The sequence below is a fragment of the Streptopelia decaocto genome (genome assembly GCF_964273445.1).
Source record: "Streptopelia decaocto genome assembly, chromosome: 2".
In the NCBI taxonomy this organism is placed as follows: Eukaryota; Metazoa; Chordata; class Aves; order Columbiformes; family Columbidae; genus Streptopelia; species Streptopelia decaocto.
Genome location: NC_138655.1, coordinates 33,689,419 through 33,701,814, shown reverse-complemented (window position 1 = coordinate 33,701,814; position 12,396 = coordinate 33,689,419). Strand labels below are relative to the sequence as shown.

The window sequence follows — 12,396 nt, the reverse complement described above, 5'->3', positions numbered from 1 at the left end:
GGTCTCTTGTCAGCAAGGTATCAAAGCAGTTTCTTCATTTGTTGGCCCACTAACCCAAATTGAGATCGCTTTGCAGGTAGAATTGTATTTCCTTGTAATTATTTTCTCCCACTGCTCTCATACATCAGTGGGGGAAATAGTAAAGTTTTTATTCAGACAAGACTTTACTTTCTTAATAATGCTAGTGAAGTTTAAAAATTATATCAGTAAATTATTTTATAGTATATAATAGGAGTTGTATTACACATTCAAAAAACTTCACATTATTCATTATCCTAGTTCACGTATTCAAAACTGCACAAAAGCTAGCCCTAATTTGGGGGGATTATAATGACATGACTAGTTTTGTATCAGCTATTTCCATCATTTTCCATTTATTTTCAACACAAGGACTGTTAAGAACTTTCTGTACAGTCATCCTGCCTTCTTACAACTACAGAAAATGAGATTATGCATATTTATGCCTATCTAGTTCATATGCATGGTAACTGTATAAACTTGTGTGTGTATATGCACGCTTAGTTAACACACACAAATTCATGATCTCTGTTGAAAGCAGGAAACTTCTCACGTTTCCTATGTGTTTTCCTGATTTAGAAAAACCTAGGTTTGGATTACTCCTGTAAAACACAGATCACCAAATTTTAGAAGAAAACCCAGATAATTCAGGTCAATAGGGCTTCAAACCTCATAACCAGAGGCAATGAAGACAAATATCACTACAGTTTGATAAATCAGAATACCACCAGAACTACCAACCTGAAGATCATGGTGTATCTGTTTTCCATCACAAAGCACAGACATTCAGGAACAGTCCACTTCTGCATCACTGGGCTTTGGGACTTCGTGAGAATACATTGGCTTTGCTCAAGAGGGACATACGAGAAAGCCAAAGTGTAACTACAGGCCAAAGATGCAACAGATTGTATACGATTGAACTCCCATTTACAAGCCTGTTTGGTTTGTTTTTGTTGTTTGTGGGTTTTGCTTGTTTTTTGTTTGTTCTGGGCTTTTTGTTTGTGGTTGTGTTGGTTTGGTTGTTGCTTTGTTTGTTTTGGGGTTTGTTTGTTATTTGGGGGGGTTGTTCTTGTTTGTTTTGGGTTTTTTGTTTTTGTTTGGGGTTTGTTTGGTGGCTGGTTGGTTGTTTGGGTTTTTTTTTTTTGTGGGGGTGGGTAGGGAGGTGGTGCTTTACTGATAGCATTCTGACTACACAAAGCAGCCTCCAAACAAGTCCAGACCTGATGCTATTTTCATGGACAGTGTTGAACAAGAGCATCAGACCCATTGTGAAGTGCTGTGGATTCCAATGAGTGTCTCTCACTGCAGGCACAGATTAGAGCAGCACACACCAAATACAACCAGAGCTACGCCAGTCACAGAGCCTGTCTGTCTGTCTGCACATCAGTGTCAATACTAAGTACTTTTATTGACACAGTTGGGCTGGTAAGAAGTTTTACCTAAACATACCTATCAACAGCTTTACCAGTAGCAGACTGTAATGGACTAGTTCAGAGAAATCAGGAATCATGACTTTTAAATCTTGAAGTTAGAGCCAGCAGTGGACATGAAAATTAAATATTTCACTCATTGCCAAACACATTCTTGTACTGGCATTAAATTTACCTGATATAGCTAAGTAGTCGTAAAAGGAAACAACTGGTCTGGAAAGAATTAAATCAGCAGAAAGGTGCTTTTCATCCTGCATACTTAGATAGCTGGGTGGAAAAGCAAACTAAGTTATACAGCTACAAAATGTGTTTCATCCTTCACTAACAATCTTATATTCCAAATCTCACTGGGATATTTAAGGCAAACAAAGCCTAACCCTCATAAAACACTCCTTTTATTGCAGAACAGTGGAAAAACTCTGCAATAAGTTGAAAAGTACTTGAACTTCTACCATTTCATAGCAATAAAATTACTGGCATTACAGGCATGACTATGAAATTATACAGTAAGGTAAATACGTATTAAATTAGTAAGTTTTTAAATTATTATTCTCTTGGAACAAGGACTATCTCAGTCGTATATAGAGTCAAACAGTAAGCAGAAAAATACAGAAATTATCTGTACACAGCATTATGCAGACTCTTCATACAGGAAAAGGCTTTTTTTTTCCCCCCTCCGAAAAAAGTAAGCTTCAGAAGTTACCAGTATTGTAAAACGAATGGAAAATGACATAAAGGGCTTATCATATTCAATAGGAACGACACTAAATCATTGGCTACACATGCTCGTAAGTATAGAATCTCATGAATGGGAACACTAAAAACAAGGACAATGGGTAGCATTGTCACTCAACTGATGTTTGTTTTTAGAGGATTACTGATGCCTCCAGTTTTCCATTCACACTCTCTCCTGCCGGCGTACACTCGCTGCAGTTGCAGTTTGCCCATGTTTTTAAGTGAGGGCTCTCAGGACTACATGTGGGCTACTTTTGGGGGCAGCAGCAACACACAGCTTCAAAACATGTGAAGTGTTGCAGGGTAAACAGAAGGTACGTCAGCTGAAAAAACAGAATCTACGCATCTACACCTACATCAAATGCCATTTAACTACTTGGTTTCACATACAACATAGCCATTTCTACATGAGCTTACCATGCAAGAAGTTTCCTGTATATTATGTATGTTATAGCCACTATCATTGTAACTTTTTCCAGTTACAACAGTCAATTAATAGTATTAATATAACAAAGTATTTTGAAAGAGAAATTAATCATATTTATGTTAGATTAAGTTGATTAAAGCTGTTTGGCTTCAGAGCATGTGACAACCCTGTCAAAATTAATTCTCCAACCCTTAGTAAAATTTTCTGGGGACTGCTAATAAAATTATAAGTTATTGGGAGTAATGAAGCACAAATTGTCATGTGTGGAATCCAGAAAAAAAACAGCTGGACTAAATTCTATTGCTATATAAAGCAATACAACTGACAGTAAATTTTGCAGCAGTTCAAACTTTTTTTTTTTTTTTTTAAATGACCAGTCAGCACAACATCCTCCCATTAATAATTTAAAAAATCTTATCCTGCACTGTCACCAATTCATCGTTTTGCAACTACATGCTAGCTCTGCCAGGGCAATGGGAGTTTAGGGCTTATAGAAGTTCTAGAATATTTTGAGAATGGACATAAATGCACTAAGTAGATGTTTCTACTAAAAAGCTGCTGTATAGCAATTAACTGAGCCAGACCTTTCTCACCCACCCAACAATTGTGATGAGTGAACACTGCTGTATTTGACAATTTAAGTGAGAGCAAATCCCCACATAATTTGAAAAGTTCAGTATTCATTTAACGAGATAATAGTACCAATCTACTACCTGAATAGCAATTAAAAATGCTTAAAAAAGGAATGTCTATGACAGATAATGTACATTTTTCAATTTCTCTGAAAGTTTAAACAAGTGCAGTGCCCACATGCCTTCACAGAAGTTACTGAAACTTCCTCATGTCTGGAAATGTTTTGATCCTTCAAAGCTATATTAAGACAAAACATAAGCACTCTACAAGGCAGCATGTCTTCACAAATAGATAAAACCACCCCAAGATTTTCAGATCCGTTTCCTCCCTACACCCACCGTTCACTATGGAACTCAATAAGTTATTGTTTTATATACACATTTGATAAAATAAAAAAATAAAACAGAAAAAAACACCTTAGATAATAAAATGAAAATTTGGAGGGAGGCAGCCTGTATGCTTCTACTTCAAGACACAAGTTACCAAGTTCTCGCTATCTTTTCTCCATATTTTAAACCATCATCTTCTAAGAAAGCAAACAATAAAAATGTAGAAATTGATGGAAACCTGAACTTCTAAATGAAAAGCTATAATTAATAAGGTCCTTGATACTATATGAAGGTAAAATATAACATACATATCAAGATGGATGGATACTAAAATCAACCCAGGTTAATGCACAGCCTATGCAAAATTTATTAACCATCTTTAGTTTGTACCAACACATAAAAGTACTGTGGAAACCAAAACCAACAAGTAAAGCTCTCTGACAGAAAGCAGCAGCATTCTGGTGCAGACCATGCAGCAGGTCTCCTTTCCAGAGGCCAAATCCTGCAATAGTACTTGGCAAATATAAGAAAGAATTAAATAAATGCTTTATCTCATGACAAACTCCTAACAGTGACAGGACCCTTGAATGAAAACCAAGCAAGGTGCATCATAGCTGCCATGAAACATACAGAAAGACATCTTGCCACTAAACAGTATGGAACTGGCTTATGCAAAGATCAACATGAGTTTTTCAATTAGATCTTCAATTTACTCCAAAAAGAACCCTGAGAGGTTAAACATGAGGTGCAGGGATGCTCCAGAATGGAGCACCCAATACTGGATAAAAGGTTTGGATTATTTACATTTCAGAAATCATTCAGGAAGATCTAAGCCCTACTATATTACATGATACAGTCACTAATGTAAGGAAACTTGCCTTCTGGATGAAATGACAATTCAGATCAATATCCAAATGGTAAACCTTTATAATGTTCACTTTCAAAAAGTGTTGCACAGCAATCAGTTTAAAAAAAAACAAAAACAAAAACAACAACAACAACAAAACCCAAAACCCACAGTACTACAAAGTAGCTGATGGGAAAACCATAGATGACATATTTAGATGACCGTAAGAACTATTTGGAGAAGTTTTTATGGAAAAGAACCACAAGCTTTTCTGTATAGCATTCCCTAGTAGTACCTGAGATACCAGGAAGACATCAGTAATATCCAGATATTATTTAGTCTATTCCTACAGACTAAAGAAAGAAAGCTGACAGAAGGAACTTTCAGAATTACAAAAACACATAACAAAGTACTATACCAGGTTTATTTTTCACCTTCAGGGGTTCAGAATCTCTTGTCAGGTACAGTATGAAGTAAGTCTACTTGGCTCAGAGTTTACTAGGATTTCTGGGAAAATTATTGCAAAGTCAAAAAAAGACCTACTACCTCAGTTAACAGAGAGGGCCATCCATCCTCTGAGCTGTGAAGTTTGATTGGATCAGTGGTTTTTCTTAGTAAAGTATATGGCAACACACTCTGATCTTGGTTTTCATAAAGGACCTTGATCCTTCAGTTGCATCATGACCATAGTTGCCTTGCATTAGCTCTCTTTCATTTCTAAAGAACTTCAAAATGTAAGAATCACAGCTTGGTGTAATTACTGATGTACTCTTATAAAAAACAAACATGGTGCCACAAGCCACCAATTCTCTAAGAATCTTCAGAAATCTGTCTAACTTAAGCTTCAAGAACTGGTGGTTCTGTGTCCCACCCTGCTCTGTGAGCACAGCTTATCTCCATATGGCATCCTCATTGTGTCAGTCAACACAGTTTGCAGGAGCATTTGGAAGATTGTTCCCAACACAGGACTGTCTGGACTACTACTTGTTTAATGAAACTTTTTAAGTCACCTGTTACTCCAGCACGATGCTGAAGACAGAAATTACTGCTTGGGGCATATGATAATGCACAGATACACAAGATGTTAAAAGAGAGTTATAGCCCAAAGCTCAATGTGATACAAAACACATTAGTGAGAGGTAATACTCTCAATTTCTTTTTGCCCCAGAAACTTAAATCCTTACACAAATCAAGACTTCAGGCTTGATATAGTCTAAATCATCTGGAGATTGGGTGTTTTATCAGTCTTTGTGACTTGTTTACTTAGTGATGTACACTTCCTATATTGCTACTTTCAGAGTACTAATCTTCAATAAATTGTCTGCACCAAATAAATAAAGCTGTACTTTATTTTGTGCATGTGAAATACAGATACCAGTGTTTCCTGTAGGCATATGGATAGTTTAAAGAGAGATTGTCAACCTATTCACCCTTCATCACCAGCCAGAATGACAGCTGTCACACACTCTTCACTGACACAGTACAAATAATGAATGGAGATCAAAGACATCAGATTTCATCCATCTTCTGAGCAAGACCTTCAGATGAAGGGGTGAGACAAAGAACTCCTACCACAGTGCAAGAGTCTTGTTCTTTAAGCATACAACAGACAAATGAGATCTGTATCCAAAGCTACTATCTCAAGTGGTTTCTATATTAGAAGATGACTGTACCACATTTGACTTTCTGTTTAATCTCAAGAACATTTGATTTGTAACATGGTGATTGCCTTCCTTTTGGCAACAACTGGGCATTTTCTGAGCAGCTTCACTGAATCTGTAACTCTATATTCTATTAAGGTTTGACAATGTAGGTCTGATACAAACTTAACCAAAAATATCCACATGGAGCGATGATAGAAGAATTGCTATTCAAAAAAAACAAAAACCAAATACACCCAAAAAAAATAACCAACCAAAAACCACCAAAAAGCCAACAAGAAAAATCCTTGGCACAGAAATTCAAGGCATCTGAACTGAGAGGTAACACCCAAAGACTTTGGAACAACTTCATATTTTTTACTAGAACATAGTTACAACAGACAGGAGAATCACCTGCCACAGACTGTCATAGGTAGCCCAGACCTCCAGCTCTCAGGCTTCTCATAGCACATAACTGAGCTTCTGCATAAAATGAGGTTTCTACTACTTTACATTATACAGAAAAGTCTAAATACATGAATCAGATTTCAGCCACCACCTCCCAAACCCCAGCTGCACAATCCTTTCCATTTCTTGCAATAGCTCTCAAACTCCTGATTATGCAGCAAGCTGATTCAAGTTGCTAATTGAGAAGATTTTCACTTTTTAAGGCAGCTTCCTACTGTTTTAACATGTTAAATCAGCTCAGTGCAGACTCAGACAATAAAGCCAATATGCAAGGTAGGAATGTGAATCTTGAGGCTGGAAAGGAAGAGGAGTAGTACAAATACCTCCTTTTCGGTTGGTAGTAAACTAAGAGAAGACATTGAGTAGCAGGAGCTCTGCTTGATTTTATCTGTAAAGATAAGACACTCCATAGAACTGCATTAGTACCATCCATACAGTATTAATATTAATGTTCATCTGAACAGATTTACCCTGACCTAATTGGCAGAAAGCACTCCAAAGGGCTCCAAAAGAACAAGTTCCCACCTGCTGAAGAACAGACAGAAGTTTTAAGGTCTTATTATGGAGACCACCATGGGCGAAGCACCTGTGGTCAGCATTACAGGATTTCAGATTGTAACATCTTTCTTTGAGGCTATCATTGTGGTTTCCAGCGCTTCAGTGGATTCCTACTCCAGACAAGCAGAGCTTCTTGTAAGCAGATTTTTACTCAGCAGAAGTCAGGAGGAAAATGACACTTCAAAAGACAAAGTTACACTTGCAGATAGCACATTCGCAAACTGAAGGGGTTAAATAAAATCTAACCTACTGTCACTGACACACACCTTAAGAGCTCCTATAGAGTATTATACTAAAGACTGTGGACAGAGGCTTATAAATCTCATCTCTACACCAATATTATATGCTGCATTACCAATGCATTTTGCATTTTGGTTTCTAAATACAAAATAATCATCTGAATGAATCCCACAGAATTTTTAAGGAAGCCACTTCATGACAGCAATTACTTTGGAACTACAAATTAATTGAAAATGGTCATTTTGTAACGTAGAAAACACCTCATTTTAAGTAGCTCCAGAAATAATGTCTTAAGTTGAATCAACTGCTCGAAACTCCTCAAACACTACTTTAAAAAATACTTAAAATCTGGACAAAAAAAAATATGGCAAGTCAACATAATATCCTGCATTGCTATTATCAGTAAATAAAGTATTTCTGAATTATATTTAGTATAATAAAAGACAACTCATGATATTTCTACTCTTCTAATTTTATTAAGGTATTTGAAAGCCTGATGGATTGGAAAGTTCGCGGAAGTCCTGAAAACAACAGGCCAACAAGTACCTGCACACAAGCCAAATCCCAGGTCTCTCTCCCCACCCTGTTGTGCAGCTTCAGCTGAAGATAGAACATCACTGAGGCAGCTTAATTCCCCTCAGCCAGTTCAACACTCAACTTTTCAGGTCCCTCAGCTTATGAGAGTAAATCCAAACTGGACCAAGTGACTTGGATCAAAAGCAACTGGTTTTAAAAGAGAGTTCGTTCAATGCCACTTTTTTTTAGAATAATCAGGATTTGTGATTGTGTAAGCACAACATAATGCTGAATTGCTTCATCAGACAAGGCAAAACCTATACTGGCTTCCCCTCAACAAAGTTTGAAATTATATAGCTGCACTATCACAAAGCTTTTAATATTAACAGGACACGTTCTAAGAAACATGAATGCCACAGGTGGTTTCCCCCTCGCCTTTGTTCTTAAAACATCATTTATTTTAGTAAATATTTACATATGCAAAAAAAAAAAAAATCATCAATAACAGTACCAGAAAGTCGTCTTATCAATTATATTAAACTTTTCCTGACAGACATTTGTCTAATCTGTGTTTAAAATTTAATTACTGACATTGGAAATTTATGGTGTCCTTAGACCATACCTTTAAAACCTTAGATGTAAACTATATTTTGTCAGACTTTCAAATTAAGTAGTAACTAAAAATCAAACATCTAGAACAGTATTCACAACACAAGATACATGAATTTTTCACAAAAATAGGCTTTTTAGTTATCAAGAAAGTACCTCACTTTTTCTGAAACAGAAGCCATCATCTCTTGAATAAAAAAAAACTGTACAAAACTAAAAGCAATTATTTATATGAGGCAGCATAATTTTCATTTAACAATCCTCACATATGCTATCAAAGTAATAGAAACTCTCCGCCCACAACTGCAAGCAAAGAAGAATCCTGGATCTCAAACTCCTCATTCAGTATTTGAAATGTTTGTCGAACAGCAATGAACTGTGATAAGAGGCTATTTGATCATCTATGACAAATAAAAGCACTGCATGTTAACTATATATATATATCTCTCTCTCTCTCTTTAAGAAACCTCAGCTCTTGCAACAGACACCTTCTGGAGAAAAGAGGGAACACCCCAGTATTATCCAAATTTCTGCCCTGATATCCATCACAGCATTTTGGAATTACTAACAGCTTTGTCTCAAGAGTAGTTGAATGTAAGGAACAACACCTCTGCAATCCACCATGAAAAGGTCCACACGTATTTCCATTCAAGGGTAGTAATCTATTTTAAAACAAGAATTTATTGTGGTATAGTATAAAGACACTAAACACAAAACAAAGTGTTTAACAACATGAACATTGACACAAAATAAAAGTAAGATCATATCAAGCCAATTCGGTAATCATTTCACGTGAGAAATTCCAAGTGAAAGAAAAGTTACATACACAGGGTCACCCTATGGAAAGGATGGCACCACCTTCATCTAATTCAAGCCTTATTTCAGGGCACCGTAGCATTGTCAGAATAGTTGCATTATTTTGAGGGCCTGAGTGGCATATAGGCTTTGTCTTGGCCCTCTGTATATAGGTGAACTTAACCACAGATCTACAAGAGAACCAATGGAGGCATTTCTACTGTAAACTAAAAGACCTGAGGTACATTCTCTTCTAATCTACCTTGCCTTTTTTGAATTTAGTATATTGGGGGGCAGGGAGAGTATTACAGAGCAGCATAGATTTGGTTATTTAAATTTACTGTAGTCCATGTGACAGCACAGGTCAATAAAACATATAATGCTTTCCACTACAATGCACATCTTCAACAAATATATACAGTATGTCATAAAGCTTCTCTGAAACCATGTACTGTAGTATGGCAAGCCACTGTATGAAAAGCTACATGAATCTGAGAAGATGTACTTGAACTGTTTCTTCAGAGACATTACCTTGTGGCACAAAAAGGTCTCTTTCCTGTGGACTATTTGATAGAATCCGTTACGTGAACCATTCACACATGAATTTCTCAAAATGTGTCAATCCTTTCAATCAATACAGAGCAGTTGACATGAATATACAGATTAAGAATCAGACTACTGCTGTTTCATATGCACCATATCCAAAAATAACCAGTTTGATTAACTCACAACAACATTTTGCTAAACAAACAGTTAGAAGCAGAACTATTTCATTTGCTTAAAGTTATTTTTGGCTCTTAAAACAAACTGAACTCTATGTTTTAAAGGCTTATTGTGAAAGTATAATACACGCATCAAATTTATATCCAAAGCTAGATTTTTACCATTGAGTTTTAAAGGCCAAGAGATTTTTTCAATACAGTAGAAAAAACAGCAGTTCCTGAAGTATATTGTAGCCTCACTTCACTGGCAATATCCATAATTCAGTTGCTGTACAAAATACTTCTCTGAAGCAAATCCATCTGAACTCTGTCCACCCTGAGTTAGCATCTCACTTTTTAAAAATGTTTTAAACATTAGGTAACAGAGAAGTATGTACAAGGCTATAAAACTCGTCAGTTATCATACAGCAGTAAGAAAAAAAATCATCAGTATTTTCAGCCAATTTTCTGTTTTTATGGTTAGTCATTCTGGGTTGTTTCGGGTTGTTTTTTTTAATTTTCTTCTTTTGTTTGTTTTTATATCAAGTAGTTATTTGATTTTGACATTCATGCATTAACCACTTGAATTTTTTTGTTTTTTGAGTGCAACAATAAGGCAACAGTAAAAAAAAAAATCATAGAAATTTTGCATATGTGTAAAGGTATTAAGTTTATAAAAGTGCTTCCTAAAAAGACAACCTAATTGCAGTATCAAAATATTACAGAGTGGTGAGAACAACTATCATTTCAATAAATGTTGCTCCATAGAAAAATGTCAATCTGATTTTAGGCTTTTTCCCCTTTTTTGTGAAGTAAAAGCCTAGGAAAACAAACAAACAAACAAACCTGGTATGGCTGCATGGGACAAGCAAGTTAAGAAAATATACTTTAGTCTAAGCTTAAATAAGAAGGTCCACACTTTTTTGTCAAAACATTAAGCCTCTGTCAAAAATGTATTTTTTTTCTTTTTATAGTACAGATTAAAAGACAAGACGATGTTTACAAGATAAAGAAATAATTTACATGAAAATATCTTCTGACAAAGCTTTTCAATCAAAATATTGTTTTGTAACATTCAAACATGACATACAACAAAAAAAAAAAACAATGAATGCAAACAAAAAATGTTATATGAATTGCTTTCAAATACATAAATAAATGAAATATTGGTGTAGGCAGTAGGGCTCATGCTGATGGCTAGCAGGAAATAACAGTGTGCAATCTATTTGGAAAAAGCTCTAAAGTACAAATTACAAGCCCAGTTATGGACTGCAGCAAGTTCAGTTACATCACTGCCATCCTCTTCTATCTCCAAAATAAATTCTTGATTAAATCACTCATACCCTAAATTACTCATACCTTTGCTTCAGAGATATGAATAAACTATATACAAAAAGTAGTTTTATTTCACCATAGGGATAACATTGTACCTCTCTGCCAATGTCACTTGAAAAACCTTCCATGTCAAAACAATTTGACAGCAGATAAACAATTTCATAAATATGCAATGATCTTATTACAGACCTTCAGCTACGCATGTTAACTCATGCTGCTAGTTTTGTGATCACAGTGCATAGAATCCAAATACAAAAGAATGGGGTGGCTTTTAAGGTAATGGTAGATCCCTTGCTTATAATCCAAACATGTCTGAAACTTTCATAAGCTCTGTCATGCATCAATCTTTTTTTTTTTTTTTCTTTTTTTTCTTTTTTTTTTTTTTTTTGTGTGTGTGGCAGGAGCAAAACCTTCCCTGGTACAATGTCCATTGCCGGCAATGGCTGCACCAAAACCGTCAAGGAGCTCAGTGTTATTGCACAAGATATGAAGACCTGGAATTCTTCCAAAAGCTTAAAATAAAAATAATGGAATTATTCTGACATTTCTGGACACCTGCATTAATACTGTATGACTAATAAAAGCATGTCAGTTGCATGGACTGAACCAGCGATCAACATGCGCCCAGAATGCACAGGAGTAAAAATGCAGTCAAAGGAAGTAGTCTTCATTGCCTATAGGTCACTTCCAGTCAAAGGTTAAAGTTCAAAGACTGAATGATCAAAGTGCTCATTTTCTCAGTAGGACTATCTTCTGCTACGAGGATCACAAAATGGTGGCATCAACATGTGTCATCTTTAAAATAAAAGAAGAGCATTTATGGAAAACCTATAAACATTCTAAGTCCAAATTAGCAAGGTGCTGTAGGCAGAAACAATTCCTGGCAAAGGCAGGAACATGCAGTGGAAATACAGGAATAACTCTGTGGTTTTGTTCAGTAATGACCCAGGAAAAAAGGGAGAAAATATCAAACACAAAACTTCCAAAATATACACATACCCCCAAGCATATTAGTATTAGCAAATATTCAATTCAAAGGACAGTAATTTCCACATTTGATATTTAGAAAGCCACTCATTAGCAAAATGAAAGACCAAATAAAGGGTGTTTCAAAA

The 12,396-nt window shown here is 35.7% G+C and overlaps 1 protein-coding gene across 1 annotated transcript in view; it reads right to left on the bottom strand.

Moving 5' to 3' along the window:
- Nucleotides 1-9,113: 9,113 nt before the first annotated feature.
- The window catches only part of UBE2W (ubiquitin conjugating enzyme E2 W), a 36,767-nt gene continuing 33,484 nt past the window's right edge, over nt 9,114-12,396 (bottom strand). The window contains exon 6 of the mRNA XM_082045127.1: nt 9,114-12,076. Coding sequence (XP_081901253.1) covers nt 12,063-12,076 — 14 coding nt within the window. The 3' untranslated portion in view covers nt 9,114-12,062. The remainder of the gene's footprint in view (nt 12,077-12,396) is intronic.